The sequence below is a fragment of the Sciurus carolinensis genome, chromosome 2 (genome assembly GCF_902686445.1).
Source record: "Sciurus carolinensis chromosome 2, mSciCar1.2, whole genome shotgun sequence".
NCBI lineage: Eukaryota > Metazoa > Chordata > Mammalia > Rodentia > Sciuridae > Sciurus > Sciurus carolinensis.
The window spans coordinates 24,571,303-24,591,349 of NC_062214.1; the positions used below are offsets into that span (position 1 = coordinate 24,571,303).

A 20,047-nucleotide genomic window follows, 5' to 3' on the forward strand; every position below is an offset into this window, starting at 1 on the left:
AATGGAATATTACTCAGTCATAAAGAAGAATAAAATTATGGCATTTGCTGGTAAATGGATGGAGTTGGAAAATACCATGGTAAGTGAAATAGGTCAAACCCAAAAACCAAAGGCCGAATGTTTTCTCTGATAAGTGGATGACAATATATAAGGAGGCAGGGTGGTGGGGGAGCGGGGAGAGAAGAACCAAGGAACTTTGGGTGGTGTAGAGGAACATGGGTGGAAGGGGTGGGGGACAGAAAGGTAGGAGACTGAGACAGTATCACCCCAGGTATGTGTGTGACGACATGAATGCTGTGAAGCTACATTGCGAACCATAGAGATGAAAAGTTGTGCCCCATTTGTGTACAAGGAATCAAAATGCAGTCTGTAAAAATAAAAAAGATTTTAATTAAAAAAAAAAAAAAAAAAAAAAAAAAAAAAGTCTGGCTAACAGAATCATGAGGGTGCGACGAGACGGCGCCTAGCCGCGGAGAGGTGGCCAGCACGGCCCGGTGGCCAGCACGGCCCGGCGCCTCCGCACGGCCCGGCGCCTCCGCACGGCCGCCCAGGATCCCTCCGCGGACCGCGGCACCGGCTCGGGGAGGCCGTCGCGGACCCGGAGCCCCGGCGCCGGGCGGGCCGGGCGCGCGCGGCGGGGCGGCGCGGCCGTGGCGAAAGTGCGGCTGCGGAAGCGCGGCCAGCGGCGCGGAGGGAGCGAGCGGCGCCATGGGCCGCCTGCACTGCACGCAGGACGCGGTGCCCGAGGCCGTGGGCGGCGACATGCAGCAGCTGAACCAGCTGGGCGCGCAGGTGGGCGCCGCGGAGACCCGGGCGGCCCGCGAGCCTGGGCTTCCGGGCCCCGGGAGGGAGCGCCGGGCGCTGGCGGGGTCGGGCGCGCCGGGCGCAGGGTCTGGGCGGCCCGAGGCCCGGGTGCGCGTGACGGCCAGGGAGGCCGGGCTGGAGCCGGAGGAGCCTCCTCTCCTCCTCCGCAGGTGCCGGCGGGGTCTGGACGCCCCTGTGGCATCCGCTCCCTGCCGAGTGGGACGCCCCTTCCTACCATCCCGAGGGCTGAATCCCTGGGAGAGAGTGACCCTTCCCCCCAGGCTGCCCCCGCCCGGCGCCGGCCTCCTGGCCGGGCCTCGCCTTGCCTCCCAGTATCTCCTAGGACTTCCGAGCTCCCCCTTGGGTGAATCCAAAGACGCTTCCTCTGCCTTCATGCCCATCTGGATGGTCATGCCAAGCGTGAGCTCAGCCTGCCTCGTTCGGCAGAAATAAGTGGCAGGGGTGGGAGATCGCTGGGTGGTGGACGCTTGCCTGGCCTGCGTAGGCCCAGCCTCAACCCCCGCCCCCGGAGGAGAAAGGAAAGGAGAAATTGTAGGCCATACATTGCCCACCCTGGCCTCCGGGAGCCTGGCCTGAATTAACTAACTTGTCTTAAAATGTAGCTAATATTACATTTTCTAGTAGCCACCTTTATTTATTGGTGTTATTAGTACTGGGGATTGAAGCAGGGGTGCTTTACCACTGACCTACGTCTCCAGTCCTTTTTATTTTTGATTTCCAGACAAGGTCTTGCTGAATTGCTGAGGCGGGCCTCCAGTTTCATCCCCCTGCCTCAGCCTCCCAAATGGCTGGGATTACAGGAGTACCCCACCAAAAATTGGCTAAGAAAAAGACAAACCCTGGGCTGGGGATATAGCTCAGTTGGTAGAGTGCTCGCCTTGCAAACACAAAGCCCTGGGTTCGATCCCCAGCACCGCCAAAAAAAAAAAAGAAAGAAAAAGACAAACCCGATGTTTAGAATGGTTATCAGAGAATAAATTCAGAAAAGTGTGAAGAAAAAATGGTCGCACACACCTGTGATCCCAGTTATTTGGGAGACCAAGGCAGTAGAATATCAAACTCAAGGGCAGCCTCCGCAGTTCAGCAAGGCCCTAAGCAGTCTCAAAATAAAAAAGTAAATAAATAAGGGGGGAAAATGGTCCACAGTCCCTTCATGTAGGTAGAAATGAAAACAACACACACACAAAATTCAAGCAGTATAGAAAAGTATGAGTAAGGGGCTGGAGCTATAGCTCAGTTGGTAGAGTGCTTGCCTCACAATCACAAGGCCCTGGGTTCAATCCCCAGCCCCGCAAAAAGTATGAGTAAAATTTTTTTTTTTCTCATGCCCAGAAATGGTCAATTTAATAAGTTTCTTGTGGGTTTGTTTGCTTTTTGGCACTTGGGATTGAACCCAGGAGTATTCTGTGGAGTTATATCCCCAGACCTTTTTTTAAAATGGTAACTATGTTACCTATCTATATAATTTTTTTTTTTTTTTTTTTTTTGTATTGAGGATTTAACCCAAGTGCGCTTTATCACTAAGTTACATCCCAGCCCTTTTGATTTCTTATTCTGAGACAGGGTCTCCTTAAATTTCTGAAACTGGCCTTTAATGTGTGATCCTCCTGTCTCAGCCTCCCAAATCACTGAGACTAAAGTGCACCTGGCTTAATGGTACGATATTTTTATTTGAAGCTGTTCTTTTACCATGCACAGGTGAAATCTTAATCAGAAAATAAAGAATACACATTCCAGGGAGAATGCAGGCCAACTCCAGAGGGGGAGAGAGCCCCCAGCCCTTTTTATTTTTTGAGAGAGAGTCTAACTAAATTGCTGATGCTGGCCTCTTAACTAGTCATCCTCTTACCTCAACCTCCTGAGTCACTGGGATTATCGGTATGGACCACCATCCCTGGCTCTTTTTTTTTTTTTTTAATTGAGGTGGGGCTTCCCTATATTGCCCACACTGGCCTCAGGGAGCCTGGTCTGAATTAATTAAATTGTCTTAAAATCTTAAAGTTTTTCTCTTGCATATGAACAGTGGTTTTTTGTTTGTTTGGGGGTTTTTTGGTACTGGGAATTGAACCCAGGAGCACTTAACCACTGAGTCACATCCCCAGCCATTTTTATTTTTGATTTTTAGAGAGGTCTTGCTAAGTTGCTTAGGCCCTTGCTAAATTGCTGAGTTTGGCTTTAAACATGCAGTCTTCCTGCCTCAGCCTCCCGAGTTGCTGATAATCACGGGCCTGCTCCACCGCACGCAGCTGAACAGTGCTTTGAAGGAACAGAACAGCTAAGTGTTAATATGTCTGGAACATATCTGAAGCGTATGTTTCTTACAGTGAATTTACTAGACCAGGAGGTATGATCTTTTAAAAATTAGTTACAACCCAGCGTGGTGGTGCACACCTGTGATCCCAGCGGCTCAGGAGGTTGAGGCAGGAGGATTGCAAGTTTGAGGCCAGCCATGGCAATTGAGGGAGGCCCTAAGCAACTTAGCAAGACTCTCAAAATAAAAAATTAAAAGGAGTGGGGATGTGGCTTAGTAATTACATGCCTCTGGGTTCAGTCCCCAGTATCAAAAAACAAAAGAAAAAAAAAATAGGTACATATTGTGAAATGACCCTCTAGAAAAGTTGTCCCAATGTGTCCTTTCCTCAACAGGGTGGGGACCTATCTGCGACCTTGTTCTTTTACCAGCACCTGGTGTCCTCAAACTTTTGTGTTTCCATATCTGATAAGTGTAGAATGGTTATCTCCTCGTTTTGCATTTCTCTGGTCTAGAATGACCTTGATCTTCTCTTCTGTGTTTACTGGTGATAATAGTTAAGATTTTGGTGGGTAGTCCAGGGAGAAGCAGCCATGCAGGAAGATTTATTCAACAAATCTTTAGTGTGCACTTTTCGATATTTAAGGTGTTGTGACACTGCAAAGCCATACAAAGAGCTTCCTCTCTACTAAGTTTTCGTTCCTCATGAAGGTCGCAGATTCTGGGTGTCCCGGGCAAGGTTCCCAGAGGGAGCCTGAGAAGTTGAGAATCTGGGAAGATCCCTTTCTTTCTTTCTCTCTCTCTCCCCCTTTTCCCTCCCCCAGTGCTGGGGATTCCACCTGGTACTTTCAGCATGCTAGGCGAGCTCTCCGCCACTCAGCTACCTAAGCCCTTTCAAAATTTTATTTTCAGGGCTGGGGTTATAACTCAGCAGTAGAGCGCTTGCCTTGTGCCTGTCAGGCCCTGGGTTCAGTCCTCAGCACCACATAGAAAATTAATTAATTAATTAATTAATTAAGGGTATTGTACAAAAAATATGTTTTTTTTTTAACTTGAATTTTTAGCCAGGGTCTGAGTTGCTCAGGCTGGCCTCAAACTTGAAATCCTCCTGCCTCAGCCTCCTGAAGTTGGGATTACAGGCAGGTGCCACTCCACTCAGCTCTTTTGCCCATTTTTTATTTGGGTTATTTGTCTTATTTGAATTGTTTGAGTTCCTTATGTATTCTGTTTTTTTGTTTTGTTTTGTTTTTGATTTTTTTTTTGATACTGGGGATTGAACCCAGGGGTAAATAACCACTGAGCTGCATCCCCAGCCCTTTTTATTTTTTATTTTGAGGCAGGTTCTCCCTAAGTTGCTTATGACCTTACTAAATTGCTGGGTCTGGCTTTGAACTTGTGATCCTCCTGCCTCAGCCTCCAGAGCCACTGGGCTTACCGGCGTGCGCCCCTGTGCCTGGCTGGATTCTGGCTATTGACCCTCTGGATAAGATGAATTGTTTGCAGATGTTTTCTCCCATTCTCTGGGTTGTCCTGTTGTTTCCTCTTGGTAAATCCCTTTCTTGTTGAGAGGGTCATGATATCTTGGGAGGGTTTTGAAGGATAAGGATGATCTGGGAAAGCAGAATTAGGGATGGAGGTCAGTAGTAACAGGCCACAGAGCAGATGAGCAGGAAGCTCTTCTTGGGAGGAGACTGGAGGATGAGACCGGCAAGGAAAGTAGGGTTGAGCCGGAATGCTGGGCGGAGGCCTGGAAGTGGATAGTGGTTGGGCTCTAATCGGCTGCCCCACTTTCCTGAAGGCCCCGGGTGACAGGGAAATGCAGTCAAGGGGCTGAGAGGTCCACTTTTTTTTTTTTTAAAGGTAAAGTAGATCTTTTATTCATTTGTACTTAAATTAGCCAAACTGCTACTGATTTATCAGACTGCAACTAAGTATAAACTATTTCTACAAATATTAATGAGCAAATTAGGCGTTATAGTAAAATGAAAGTCCAAACAGGTGGAGGAAATAGTGAAGCACATTAGGTACCGTAAGCCTTCACCTTTCACCTCAGCAATGGACTATTTTGGGGTTTTGGGGGCAAGGGTCCTGAGGATTGAGCCAAGGGGTACTCAACTGCTGAGTCACATCCCCAGCCTTTATTTTATTTAGAGACAGGGTCTCACTAAGTTGCTTAGGGCTTTGCTAAATTGCTGAGGCTGGATTTGACTCTCCAGCCTCCTGCTTCAGCCTCCTGAGCTGCTGGGACTATAGGTGGGTGCCACCCCACCCAGCAACAACTGACATTTGAATAAGTAAAACCTCCCAGTCATGGAAAATGGAACTAATCCTTCATATACTTCCTTGTACTTTTTACTTCCTATTCTTAAGGTGAAGATTCTACATCCTAAAGATATCCAAACTATAATAGTTCTTCTTTATCTACAGCCAGAGACATCTTGTCTGTCACAGGCAAGGCTATTAAAACCTGTTTGAGGGCTTGGGATGTAACTCAGTGGTGGCGTGTTTGCCTAGCATGCATGAGGCCCTGGGTTTGATCCCCAGCCTTTTTTATTTTTTATTTTGCAACAGGGTCTCACTAAGTTGGTTACGGCTTTGCTAAATTACCTCAGCCTCTGGAGCTGCTGGGATTACCTTCATAGGCTATCACACCCTGCCAGTTTCACATATTTGCAGGGAAAAAAAAAAAAAAAAGAAATAAAGGGCTGAGGGCCGTGGTTCATGCCTGTAATCCCAGCAGCTTGGGAGGCTGAGGCAGGAGGATCACGAGTTCAAAGCCAGCCTCAGCAATTTAGCGAGACCCTAAGCAACTCAGCAAGACCCTATCTCTAAATACAATATTGAAAAAGGGCTAGGGAGGTGGCTCAGTGGTTAAGCACCCCTAGGTTCAATCCCTGGTATTAAAAAAAAAAAGAAGAAGAAAGAAATAAAGGAGGAGTTGGGCCTGGGAACTCACAGCAGCTTGGGGCACTAAGGCAGGAGGATCAGAAGTTCCAGGATAACACTCAGCAGCTCATCAAGAACCTGTCTCAAAATGAAGGCTCAGTTGTGTGCCACTATGCCCAACAATCAGGTCTTTTAAAACTTTACTTATATGTTACTTTTATATATTCAAAAAGTAGTTTATGTTTTATTTCGCCTGACATGCTGTGGATCAAGGCCAGCTCATGCTAGTCAGGTGCTCTACCTGCAAGCTGTACCTCTGAGCCCTTAGGGGGTTTTGTTTTTGTTTTTGTTTTGGTGGTGCTAGGAAAAGCTTTATGTTTAAAAATGAACAGAAGTATATTTGACGGTCATACTACACATGCAACTCTGAGGACTTTGGGCCCATGCATCTGTATGTACACGTGTGTGTGCATTTCGATGTATTGTTCCTGAAAGGTGGATGGGCTCTGTGCTTTAATATTGTCTGGAAGCTACATCACAGTACCGTTTTTACCCGCTTCTGGCGCTGGGATCACAGACGCTAGGCCTTTCTGGCTGAGCTGTTCTCCCAGGCCTTGTCAGCTTTGTTTTCCCTTTGGGAACCGACACAGGCTGAGTGACTTACCCAAGGTCACATGCATGGTTAGTAGGAAAACTGATTCATATCTGTGTCTTAAACACTGGCGTCTTGACTTTTTGCACGGTGCCACCCACACGGGGAGAGTAATGACCTGTGTTTTATTCACGCGGGCTGCCGTAACAGAATACCATAAACCCGTGGCTTCAGCAGCAGACTCTAGCTCTGGAGGCCGAGAAGCCCCCGTTCAAGGGCCTGCCAGTGCAGCTGCAGGTGGGGGCTCTTCCTGTCCTGTAGAAGGTGCCTCCTCGCTGTGTCCTCTTTTTGTTAAATGCTGGGGTGGAACTCAGGGCCTCCCATGTGCGGGGCAGGTGCCCTCCTGTTCAGCTGCCGCCCACCCTCTTCCTCTGGGGCTAGGGTGCTACTCCTGTGATCTCATTTAACCTTCAGTGCCTCACAGTCTCCAACCCCAAAAGCAATTGCATTGCCCTAACGCACTTAGGGCTTCAGCACAGGAATTTGTAGGAGACTCAAGCATTCACCTTAACCAAACAGTACTAGTCACCAGCACAAAACAGCAAGAGACTCTTCTAAGACGGTGTTATAATAAAGTGTTAGAATTTACTCTTCTTTGTTTTTTGTATTGGGAGTTGAACCCAGGGGCGCTTTAGCACTAAGCCACATCCTCACTCCTTTTTATTTTTATTTTGAGACATGGTCTCACTAAATTGCTTAGCGCCTCATCAAGTTGCTGAGGATGGCCTCAAACTTGTGATCCTCCTGCCTCAGCCTCCCAAGTTGCTGGGATTACAGGTGTGTGCCACTGCACCTGGCAAAATTTACTGTTTTGTTATATTAATAAGAAGTTGTTTATTGTGAGTGGTACTACTGGGGATACCCAGAAAATATAGATAGGCAAATAGAAAGTAAAAATTATCCAACTGGCCCACTCCTCAGTTTATACCCAAAGGACTTAAAATTAGCATACTACAGTAACTCAGCCACATCAATGTTTATAGCAGCTCAATTCACAATAGCTAGATTGTGGAACCAACTTAGATGTCCTTTAACAGAACATAAAGATAAACTGTGGTATATATACACAATGGAATATTATTGAGCCATAAAGAAGAAGAATATTATAGCATTTGCAAATAACTGGATGGAATTAGAGAATATCCTGTTAAGTGAAATAAACCAATCCCAAAAAACCAAAGGCTGAGGGCTGGAGAGATAGCTCAGTCGGTAGAGTGCTTGCCTTGCGTAAAGGTCCTGGGTTCGATCCCCAGCACCGCCAAAAAAAAAAAAAAAAACCAAAGGCTGAATGTTTTCCCTGATAAGCGGATGATGATATATAATGGGGGTGGCGGGGGAGTGAGAGAAGAATGGAGGAACTTTATGTTGAAGGAAATGAGAGGGAGGAGGGTATGAAAAATGGTGGAATGAGACAGACATCATTACCCTATGTACATGTATGATTACACGAATGGTATGAATCTACATAGTGTACAACCATAGAAACAAAATGATGTACCCCATTTGTGTACAATGAATCAAAATGCAGTCTGTTAAAATTTTTTTTTTTTTTTTTTTTTTTTTTGCAGTGCTGGGGATTTGCACCCAGGGCCTTGTGCATGCGAGGCAAGCACTCTACCAACTGAGCTATATGCCCAGCCCAAAAATTTTTAAATAAATAATGTATTTAAAAAATTATGCAGCTGGGCACAGTGGTGCACGCCTGTAATTCCAGCTACTCAGGAGGCAGGAGGTTCATAAGTTTGAGGCCAACCTTGGTAAGCTGGTCTCCAAGTAAAAATTTTAGAAAGGTTACAAAGTGGTTCAGAGGTAGAACACCCCAGGGCTCAATCCAAAAGTCTCCAAAGATATAGGGTAGAACTGAATGGAAAAGAGAAGAGAAGCAAAGTGAGGCTAGGCAGGGTGGTCCAGGCCTGTAATCCTAACTCTTCAGGAGGCTGAGGCAGGAGGATTGCAAGATCAAGGCCAGTCTCAGCAACCTAGCTAGACACTGTCTCTAAATAAAAAATACAAATAGCTGGGGGTGTAGGTCAGTGGTAAAGTGCCCCTGGGTTCAAGCCCCAGTACAAAAAAGCCCCGAATAGAATAGAATATCCAGGTTTACAGGTCTGTGCTAGAGTGTGTACCTAGCATGTTGGAGGCTCTGGGTTCATTCAGTGCTCAGCATTGTGAAAAATTTTTTGAAAACCTTTTCCCAGCAGCTCAGGAGGCTGAGGCAGGAAGATGGAGAGTTCAAAGCCGGCCTCAGCAAAAGTGAGGAACTCAGCAACTCAGCGAGACCCTGTCTCTAAGTGAAATACAGGATAGGGCTGGGATGTGGCTCAGTGGTCGAGTGGCCGAGTTCAGTCCCTAGTACCCACCTGCCAAAATCTTGCCACATGTAAATACTGTCTCCCCCGTACCTCCTCCAACCGTGCTGGGAATCACACCCCCGGCCTCCACGTGTTAGGCAAGCTTGGCACCCTGAACTGCGTCCCCAGCCCCTAGGTGACTGCTCTTAATGCGCTGACGGTTTCCCCTTTCAGACCTTTTCTCTCTGGTGTTTGGACCTGAGACCCGTGTGTTCCCCTGCACAGGTGCACGCACACGGTCTCTCCATACGTGTCTCCTTAGTCTCTCAATGAAACACCTGTGCTTTACCAACACGCTGGTGGTGGGGACAGTGATCACCTCTCTGCTCCTGGTCCTTTCTCTGAAGGGGCCTGCGGTTGGATGGGACGTGGCGCACCGACCCCCATAAAAACGGCCCTGACAATTTGTGTTCTCTCCGCAGCAGTTCTCAGCCCTGACCGAGGTGCTGTTCCACTTCCTGACCGAGCCCAAAGAGGTGAAGTGTTTTGCAATAAGAAGAATTGCCCAGCACAGGTCAGTGGGTCTGCGGAGCCTGGAGAGTGACCTGCAGGTCCCTCTTTGCAGGTGGAACGGTTTCTGGCTCAGCTGTCTGCATTTGCCACCACCAATCAGATCGGTCTGGGCCCCCTCAGAAGCATCGTGAAAAGCCTCCTCCTGGTTCCCAACGGTGAGTAGCCTCTGTCAGCAGCTGTGGCTGCAGATGTCACCTGAACATTCTTGAGTCCAGAGAGTCATCCAGGTATGTGAGGGGCACAGAGCCAGAGTAGCCAGCATGAGCCAGATCTGGCAGGTCTCCCAGTCTAGGGAGAGAACCCAGGTAGGCAGGTAAGTGCGGTCGAGAGGCGGGCCTCCTTGTCGAGTTCCGCGACCACGCAGGCAACTGACCAAGGATACAGAGTATTTGACAAAATAATTGTGTCTGTACTGAATGGGTGCGGGCGGTTTTCCTGCGGGACAGTCCCTACTCGGTGCGTGGTAACAACTGCTTACGTAGCATTTACATTGCGCTAGTATTATAAGTCGTCTCGAGGTGCGTGGGTGGGCGGGTGTGGGTGATATGCTATTTTAGGTAAGGGATTTGATCATCTGTAATGTGGGATTGTCGGGGATCCTGGAACCAGTGCCCACAGGACGCGAGGGGGGTCCAGCGAACCAGAGGTGCCGTGTGGAGCAGCACAGCTCAAAGCTCAGTCTGTCCTGGGTTCAGTCCCCACACTGATCTCGTGTCCCCGACACTGTAAATGTAGACACGGAGAGCAAGCAGTAACAAACGTTTTTACAGCAACTTGAGAATCAATCTCTCTCTCTCTCTCTCTCTCTCTCTCTCTCTCTCTCTCTCTCTTTTTTTTTTTTGTGGACCCTGGAATTGAACCCGTGCGCCTGCTAGGTGAATATCCTACCACTGTGTCCCCAGCCCTTTTTATTTGTTATCTTGAGACAGGGTCTCACTGAACTGCCCAGGCTGGCCTGAAATCTGCCATCCTCCTGCCTCACCTCCTGAACCTCTGAGATTATAGGCGTGGTGCACCACCGCACCCGACTGTGGGTCTTTTTTCTTTTTTTGTTCCTGGAGATTGGCTCCAGTGCTTTACCACTGAGCTACCCAGCCCTTTTATTTTTAATTTTTGAATTTTTAAATTTTGAGGTGGGTTTCTCTAAATTACCCAGGCCAGTCTTGAAAGTGTGATTCTCCTGCCTCAGCCTCCCAAATTAATGGGATTACAGTTGTACACCAACTAGCTCAACTATACCAGAGATGTTTTGAGAACATCAGAGTTGGCCTAGAGCAGTCAGGAAAAGTTTCCAGCTGGAAGGGAGGTGGTCAGGAAAGTTTAGTGGTAGGTAGGGCTGTTCGTTGTGTTACTGTTTATGGTGAAGCAAAATTGGAGACCCTCAGATTGCCTGGCACCAAGAGATTGTTTTAACAAGCCATTGTTATTCTTGACAGGGAAACATGGTGTTCAGAGATTTGTACTTCTGGCAGGTGCGGTGCTGCATGCCTGTAATTCAGCAGCTCAGGAGGCTGAGGCAGGAGGATTGCAAGTTCAAAGCCAGCCTCAGCAATTTAGCAAGGCCCTCAGCAATTTAGTGAGACCCTGTCTCAAAATTTTAAAAAAAGGGCTGGGGATGTGGCTCAGTGGTTAAGCACCCCTCGGTTCAATCCCTGCTACCAAAAAAAAAAAAAAAATTTCATACTTCTGAGTTAAATGGGCCTGGGTCTGAATCTGCCTGTTACCTGCTACCTGTAGTATGCTTTTGACCTGGTGCCCAATCTCTCACACCCCTAGCAATGGCCCTCCAGAGCAGCGATCTTCTCTCCAGCTAAGCATTTTTTTAAGTGGGGGGAGTGTGTACAGATTGAGATAATGTAAATAAAATGCTTAACCCTAATAAAAGATTGCTCTTCTTTTTTTTTTCCTATTATGCACTAATTTAAAAGAGGCTATTGAGGAAAATGTAATGATATGGAAAAACTTTCACAACTTGTGATTTGTTTTTTCCTGGTTCTGGGACTTGAACCCAAAGGCATTTAACCATGGAGCCCCATTTCAGCCCTTTTTATTTTTTATTTTGAAACACTGTCTTACCAAATTGCTTAGGGCCTCACTAAAATGCCAAGGCAGGCCTCGAACTTGGGATCCTCCTGCCTCAGTCTCAGGAGTCACGGGGATTACAGGCAATTGCCACGATGCCAGGTTTTATTTTTTATTTTGATACAGGATCTTGTTAAATTGAAGGCACTGGACTCAAAGTTGTGATCCTCTTGCTGTGGCCTCCCAAGTTGTTAGGAGTACAGGGGTGCGCCAGCAAACCTGACACAAGATACTGTTTATAAAGATAATAGTTGAGGGGCTGGAGTTGCAGCTCAGTGGTAGAGCACTTGCCTAGCACACGTGAGGCTCTGGGTTCGATCCTCAGCACCACATAAAAATAAACAAATAAGATAAAGGTATTGTGTCCATCCACAACTAAAAAATGTAATAATAGTAGTAGTTTAGGAACGGAGGGTGTATGTAGCTCAGTGGTAGACTGTGTTCTTAGCATATTTGATTTGAAACACAGATTTGGATTCCTCAGCATGAGAAGGAAAAAAAAAAGTCAGCTGTGGCCATATCTAGAAGGTAGGATTCCAGGTTGTTTTGTTTTAATTATTTAGTTTTTGGCTGTGTATTGTCTACAAAGTTGCTACTGTTAATTTGGCAAATTTAACTGCTAGCTTATGTAAAGATGTGAGGCCGGGATGGAGCCTGGTGGTAGAGCACTTGCCTAGCACGCACAGGGTCCCAGTTCCAGTACTGCAAAAAAGAGAGACAGGAGGGAGGGAAGAAGGGAGAGAGAAAGGTGACGGGAACCTAGTTTTGAAGAGTGAGTATATTTTGACCAGACTGAGAGGAGCTAAGCCAGCATCCCGAGCTAAGAGCTAAACACTGTGGTGCACGCCTGTGATCCCAGCTACACAGGAGCCTGAGGCAGGAGGTCCCAAGTTCATGGGCAGCCTGGGCAACTTAGTGAGACCATCTCAAAATAAATTTTATTTTTAAAAAGAGGATGCAGCTTAGTAGTAGAGCATCCCTGGGTTCAATCCCTAGGACAAAAAAAAAAAAAAAGCTGAGGGCTTAATTTGTTTGTTCCTGTCAGGTACTTCCCTTCCCTTCCCTTTCTTTTTTCTTTTTTCTTTTTTTGCACCAGGGATTGAACCCAGGGTCACTTAACCACTGAACCACATCCCCAGCCCTTTTTATTTATATTTTGAGACAGCATCTTGCTAAGTCACTTAGGGCCTCACTAAGTTGCTGAGACTGTCCTCAAACTTGTGATCCTCCTGCCTCAGCCTCCTAAGTCACTGGGATTACAGGTGTGTACTACCATACCCAGCTGAAAATCCTTTATTTTCCTTGTATGTACTTGTGAGTTTCTAGGGGGTTAAACCGGAACAGTCTAGACGTTTCCAATTACAGAATTTTCTGATCTGTTCCTGTGACTCTTGCATTTTTTTCTCCTCATGGTTGAATGAGAACTTGAAGTCTCTTTTAATACAGGAACACATTTTTATTAAACTTTTAAACAATGCAGCGTTATGGAGAGTCAAAAGTAAAAATCCCAGACTGGGGAGGTACTCAGTGGTAGGGTGCTAACTGAGCACGCTCAGGCCCTTGGTTCAATCCCCTGTACCTAAAACCTAAAAAAAAAATTTTAAATATTTTAATTGTAGATGGACACAATACCTTTATTTTTATTTTTTATATATATTTTTTATATATTTTATTTATTTGTGGTGCTGGGGATTGAACCCAGGGCCTTGTTCTTGATAGGCAAGCACTCTACCAACTGAGCTGTAGCCCAGCCCACCTTTAATTTTTATTTGGTGCTGAAGATCCAACCCAGTGCCTCACCACGTGCCAGGCAAGGCAAGCGCTCTGCCACTGAGCCACTGAGCCACAACCCCAGCCCCTAAAAGAATTTTAAAGTAGGATGAGGGTAAACGAGAATTTTGTGTGTGTGTGTGTGTGTGTGTGTGTGTGTGTGTGTGTGTTTTGCTGGGGATCAAACCCAGGGCCTTTGCACACACTACACGGGTGCTCTGGCACTGAGCCTGAGCTCAGTCCTCAGTCCTGAACCTTTTATTTATTGACAGAGCTGCACCCTTTCAGCCCTGGGTCTTGCTATCACGTTAGGGCAGATTTTCCATCACCTGCTGATATAACTTGTCTCTTGACTAGTTAAGGCCCCAGAATTTTTCAGGTTGGAGGCAGCAAGGTCTCTGGTGTGATTTGCTATACTTCTGAATGGACTCTCAGGTTTTCCTCTTTCACACGGCCCTCCGCAGGGTCTTCCTGCCTGATCGGCCATGTCTGCATCTGAGATCGCAGCTTGGAAGTCTCTGGCTCCTTCTCCCTTGTCCTCCTGTGTCTCTTTCCAGTCCCAGAGGCGGTCCAGGTCCAGTTCTCAGCCCTGGGGGCCTAGTTAGGGCCTTAATGGCCCAGACTGCGTTCCACCCGGGCGCAGGCTCAGCAGCAGGGGCGGCTCCCGGCCTGCTCCCAACTCCTTTCTGTAATGGAGTCTTGAGTTTGGCCCGAGGCCTTTTGCAGTCTAATCCGGGAAGAGCTTGGGGACCATCCCCGTCTGTCCGGGGCCCGGTTCTGCTCGTGCAGGAGACACACTGTGGAGGTGCCGCTTGCTCCTTGGAGCCCCCCAGAGGCGTCTTCCGCCAAGCCCGCGTCCATCAGTGAAAGGCTTGGGGGGTCAGACGGAGTCAGGAGGGCCTTGTTCCCAGCCCGCCTCGGACCCTCGGAGACTCACACAGGCCGACACATCTCAGGCTCTGAAAGGTGGCGCAGGACCTGCCGAAGCAGCGTCCTCGAAACACTCCCGCCGGGAACTGGGGCCCGAGTCCCAAGTGAAAGCTCTGGAAGGGCTGATTTTTGTCTGGGGTTTTTTTTTTTTTTTTTTTTGTGGTACTGGGGATGGAACTCAGGGCCTTGTGCTTGCGAGGCGAGCCCTCTACCAGCTGAGCTGTCTCCCCGGCCCTGTCTTGTTTTTTTTAAGAGACAGGGTCTCACTGTGTCACCTAGGCTGGTTTCAAACTCCCGGCTCAGGTGACCGTCCGCCTCTGCGTCCTGAGCGCTGCAACGACAGGCACACATCACCACACCTGGTCGCTGTTTTTGGTTTTGATTTTGATGTTTTCTGGGCAGGCATGGTGGTACTCACAGGGGCTGGGAAGTAGCCCCTTCCCAGAGCCTCCGGCTGAGGTTCCTGGGGTCTGGCTTTTTATTTCCCGTGGCTTCCTTGCCGGGTCAGATTTTGGAGATAAAAGATTTCCTCTCTTTGTTCATGTGGTGGATTTTTACAGGCACAACAGCCTTTGGATCGTTTTCCTGGAGTGAGGTGGGGGTGGGGACTGGGACACAGCATAGGCTCGGGCCCTGGCGTGGTGGTGGGTGTCTTGTTAGCCTTTATTTAACCATTTTTTGGTGATTGAGAAGTGGATAGATACAAAGCGGTCGTCAGGCAGTGACTCCAGGCCCCGTCGTGAAGCTGAAACCTTGAGACCCCGGTTGCTGGCAGCGTTTGGTCCTCAGGAATTGGAGCCTGAAGCAGAAGAAAGCCGGGCCCACGGGTGTGTTCCCAGGGCTTCTGAGGGGAAGCTGCCCCTCTGCAAGTCACCTGTGAGCGGCGGAGGCCGAACCCCCAACACAGCCCCAGTAGAACCCGGAGTCACATTCCCCACTCTTGTTATTTCTTATTTTGAGACAACATCTCACTATGTTGCTGAGGCTGACCTCAAACTTGTGATCCTCCTGCCTCAGCCTCCCAAATTTCTGGGATTATAGGTGGGTGCCATCGCACCTGGCCTTCAATAGAACTTTCTATGTAAATGGGAGTGGCCTGTCATCTGCACTGTCCAGTGCAGTGGTCTCTGACCCTATATAACTATTCAGCATTTGAAACAGTCAGTGCTATGGTAGACTTAAATTTTACTTAATTAAAATGTAAGTGACAGCCAGGTACTGTGGTACATGCCTGTAATCCTAGGGACTCGGGAAGCTGAGGCAGGAGGATCGTGAGTTTGAGGCCAGCCTTAGCCACGGAGTGAGGCCCTAAGCAACTTAGTGAGACCTTGTCCATAAATAAATAAATAAATAATCAGTCACTCAATCAGTCAGTCAATGTGAGCGACCAGGAGACCAGGAACGACTCCATATTGCTCGTGTCCTCTCCAGCTTCTCCCGCCCTTGCTGGAGGGCAAATCCTTGTGCTGTACAGTAAACAAGCATTGTTTCAGAGGTATGTCCCCCTCCCCAGGGTGGAAATCTTCATGCAGATAGGCCTTTTGTCCTCTGTGTCCCCCAGGTTATGCCCTTGCTGGCTGATTCACTGATTTGTCCTTTTCATCCCCTGCTTCCCAGGTGCCCTGAAGAAGGGTCTCACGGCCGAGCAGGTCCGGGCGGATTTCGTGACCCTGGGTAGGTGGGCCCAGGGCTGCCGGGAAAGGGCCTCTGCGGCTTCACTATGCTAATGATCCTGTTCTCTCCTAGGCCTCAGCGAGGAGAAGGCCACTTACTTTTCTGAAAAGGTATAATTCTTCTCCATCAAGGTTAAGATCGGTCGCTTTCACTTCAGTGAAAAGGATAAAAGGGGAAGTGCTGACCAAGGCAGACCTTAAGGCGACATTGCTTCTGGTGTCCCAGGAATGACATCCAGCTTCTGACCCGCACTCTTTAGCACACCTCTCATTGTTTTCTCCTCTGATTCGATATAAAGGGTTTTGGGGGTTTTTTTTGTTTGTTTGTTTGTACCAGGGATTGAACCCAGGGGCGCTTAACCACTGAGCCACACCCCAGCCCTTTTTTTGTATTTAATCTAGAGACAGGGTCTCACTGAGTGACTTAGGGCCTTGCTAAATTGCTGAGGCTGGCTTTGAACTGACCGTCCTCCTGCCTCAGCCTCCTGAGCTGCTGGGATTAATAAAGTTTGGGGGTCCACATGGATTAAGTCTCATAAGGGAAGAAAACATTCAGGTCGGCTTTGCTGCTCCCTAAGCACCCGCCACCCCAGTGTGCATGGGGAGGCACCCTGGACGTGTCCTCCCCGCTCTGCAGAAAGGCTGAACCACGGATCTGGGGCGGCAGGGAGGCGGGCACTTCCCTGGGTGCTGACGCTGGCCCTCCGCTCCCCTTGCAGTGGAAACAGAACGCCCCCAGCCTTGCTCAATGGGCCGTGGGGCAGACCCTGACCATCAACCAGCTTGTGGACATGGAGTGGAAGTTTGGAGGTAACTGGCTACAGCAGCCCAGGTGGTTGGGCTGCTCTGCTTCGCCGCCCCTGCAGAGGCATTTGGAGCCGCCCCCGCTGTGGCCAGGCAGGCAGGCTGAGGCTTGAGCCCGCGCCTCCTGCACACAACCTGTAAAATTGGGGTTTTCGGGGAAGTTCTTCATCAGTCACTTCACTTATTCTTTTTCTCTTTCGTATCACAGTGACATCTGGGAGCAGCGAATTAGAAAAAGTGGGCAGTATTTTTTTACAAGTAAGTCTTTTCTTGATCTTTGAAAATGGGGAGGATTTTGACTTGGTAAAAAAATTATTAAGCCAGGCAATCCCAGGTACTCCAGGGGCCAAGGCAGGAGGATTGCAAATTCAGGGCTAGCCTCTGCAATTTAGTGACCCCTGGTCTCAAAATTAAAAATAAAACATAACTGGGGGTGTAGCTCAGTGGCAAAGTGACCCTGGCTGGGAAGAAACTACATTGGCGGGTGAGGAGTGTAGCTCAGTGGTAGAGCACTTGCCTAGCATGAGTGAGGCCTTGGGTTCCGTGTCCAGTAACCGAAAAACAGCAGCAGAAAAGAAGAAAAAAAAAAAAAGAAAGAAAAGTAGAACATTGGGTTGCTTTAAATGTATGTGTAAATACACAGTCCATTGAATTTAAATCAGAGCAATGTGACCTGCCAAGGACATAGTCACTGACTTGCCTACTTTCAGATTAAAAGATCCTAGCCAGGGGCAGTGGCACACTCCTGTGATCCCAGCGACTCAGGAGGCCGAGGCAGGAGGATTCCAAGTTTGAGGCCAGCCTCAGCAATTTAGTGAGGCCCTAAGCAACTCAGCAAGACCCTGACTCAAAACAAAAAGGCTGGGGATATGGTTCAGTTGTAAAGTAACCCCTGGGTTCAATCCCTGGTTATCAAAAAAAAAAAAAAAAAAAATTAAATAGATCTTATATCATTCCTGAAAGTTTGGTTCTTCCTGTGATCATGGAAAGTGCTAGAGCTCCTGATGTGGGTGCTGTGGACCACATCTGCATACCCCTCAAGTTCAAGGCTGGTGACAGGTTGGAGCTCAGGGTCAGAGGCCTGGCGAGCCGCGATGTTGAATTTGGGTGAAAAGGTTTTGAGAAATTCTTTGCCAGTTGTCATCATCTTAATCCGTGTTTTTTATTTCTTCTTCTTTTATTAATTAGTTAAAGTTGGTGATTAAGAAAGGAAATCAAACCGAAAATGTGTACCTAGGTGAGTCTGGACCCCTGCTGGCGCCCATCTGCTTCCCCAGCCATCTCTCCAGGGAGAAGGTCTCCACCCAGCTCTGGGGGAACCACCCACAGCCTAGCTCAGGAAACATGGCGCCTTGCTAGGCTGCAGCAGGGTGCGGATGCCGCCTTTGAAGAACCTCTTTGAGACCTGGAGGGAGCTCTTGAAGCAGCCTGAAGACAAGAGGCTCTGGCTGCAGACATCGAGCGGAGTGTCCCTGTAGCTTTAGTGCCTCTGCTGTTTAACACACTGGCTCCTTTTTCTTAGGGAGCTGAGAACTTTCCGTGTCCCCGACTCTCCTTTACTGTGGCAATTCCCTCTCAAGAGCTACTTGGATATACTGAGCCACAAAGGAAAACGGCTCAGTGGTGGAGGGCTTGCCTAGCAGGCACAGGGCCCTGGGATGGATCCCCAGCCCCACACACACACAACCAAACCAAAACTGGAGATTCTCTGACCAGGGGCCATGGCGCACGCCTGTGATCCCAGCGACTCAGGAGGTTGAGGCAGGAGGATCACAAAGTCAAAGCCAGCCTCAGCAACTTAGGGAGGCCCTAAGAACTTGGCGAGGCTCTGTCAAAAAATATATATATATATATTAAAAAGGGCTGGGGATGTTGCTCTGTGGTTAAGCACCCCTGGGTTCCATCTCTGGTACCAAAACAAACAAGCTCTGGGTAGAAATGAACTCTCCGGGGTGGTTCTGTCGAGTTTTGGAAACATTTGTCTGAAACTGAATTTTCTCCCCCAGAGCTAACCCTGCCTCAGTTCTACAGCTTCCTGCACGAGATGGAGCGAGCCAGGAGCAGCATGGAGTGTCTGAGCTGACTTCCGCCCTCCCGCAGCTCCCGCCCCTTCCCTTCCTGGTGACTGCTCGAGAGGCACCTGCCTCAGGCCTGCGTGCTCTGCACGGGCCCTGCTGGCTCTTGAGAGTCCAGGTGCACAAAGGTTTCTGAAAAACAACAGGATTAAGCACTCAACAGCGCCCCTGCAGCTCCCCGGGAGCTCCTTGTTAGGACCGCGCCACCGCCTCTCTCCCAGCCGAGTTTTAGACACTGCGTCTCAGGCTGGAGAGGCGGGGAGGAGCTCCTCTCCTCATCCCGGTTCCACAGTGAGGGAACGGCGCCATCACTTAAGATAAACGCTCCCCCAGCCCACCAGCAACTCCGGAGGCTGAGGCAAGAGGATCACAGTTCAAAGCCAGTCTCAGCAACTTAGTGAGGCCCTATCTCAAAAAATAAAAGGGGCTGGGGTGTAGTTCAGTGGTAGAGCACCCCTGGGTTTAATCCCCCATGGCGAGTGGAGGGCTGGTTGCACGGCCACAGGTGTGCAGGGCCCCCGGCAGCGTCTCCGTGCTGTGTGTGCTGTGTGAGGTGCCCTACTTGTCTGAAAAGAACTGTCCCCGGTCTTGGTCTTGTTCTGTTGCCATGTAGCAAGGCAGGCCTTTACAAGCTGTCTTTGTTTATTTGGGGTCTAACTGACCACCTGTGTTGGTTAGATGATAAATAAAAAAGGCTCTGAAGAAAAGGTCTGAATCCAGTTTTCTTCACGCATGGATTAAAGACTCATCTGCCTTGCAGATAACTAATGTTCTTGCCTTAAAAAATAATCACCTTCCTAGCCAGGCACTGTGGTCTATGCCTGTAATCCCAGCCACTCCAGAGGCTGAGTCAGGAGGATGGCAAATTTGAGGCCAGCCTCAGCAACTTAGCAAGGCCCTGAGCAACTTAGCGAGACCCTGTCTCCAAATATGAAATAAAAAGGACTGGGGACGTGGCTCACCCCTGGGTCTAATCCCCAGATACCAAAAAAAGGGAAGAAATGGGATCCTGAGAACTTGGAGGGACCCCAGCTCCTCTTGCACCCAGCCGTCCAGTGCTGGTCTCACTCAGGACACCATAAGAGTTGCTCTCAGCTGGCTGCTGGACATTCCCACCAAGCCGTTCTTTGCCTCGCCCAGGATCAGATGGGTCACATCGGCGGCTTCCGGGTGCCCCCACCCCGTCTTCAGCCTGGGCTTCTTTGCAGCCCTGCCCGTTTCCGCGTGAGCTTTCC

General features: G+C 48.8%; 1 protein-coding gene across 3 annotated transcripts; it reads left to right on the forward strand.

The window, feature by feature from the left end:
* The first annotated feature begins 558 nt into the window (after positions 1 to 558).
* Commd7 (COMM domain containing 7) lies at positions 559 to 19,519 on the forward strand. 3 transcript variants are annotated; one of them, XM_047541233.1, is made up of 9 exons: positions 559 to 792; positions 9,391 to 9,441; positions 9,531 to 9,633; positions 15,878 to 15,934; positions 16,007 to 16,044; positions 16,653 to 16,743; positions 16,946 to 16,995; positions 17,926 to 17,974; positions 18,744 to 19,519. In XM_047541233.1, the coding sequence occupies exons 1-9, from the start codon at positions 709 to 711 to the stop codon at positions 18,818 to 18,820; spliced, it is 600 nt and encodes a 199-aa protein (XP_047397189.1). In that variant the 5' UTR covers positions 559 to 708; the 3' UTR covers positions 18,821 to 19,519. The 3 variants fall into 3 exon arrangements, with proteins under 3 accessions (XP_047397189.1, XP_047397190.1, XP_047397187.1); XM_047541231.1 differs by having other exon boundaries at positions 564 to 792; positions 9,388 to 9,441; XM_047541234.1 differs by lacking the exon at positions 9,391 to 9,441 and having other exon boundaries at positions 561 to 792.
* Positions 19,520 to 20,047: the final 528 nt, after the last annotated feature.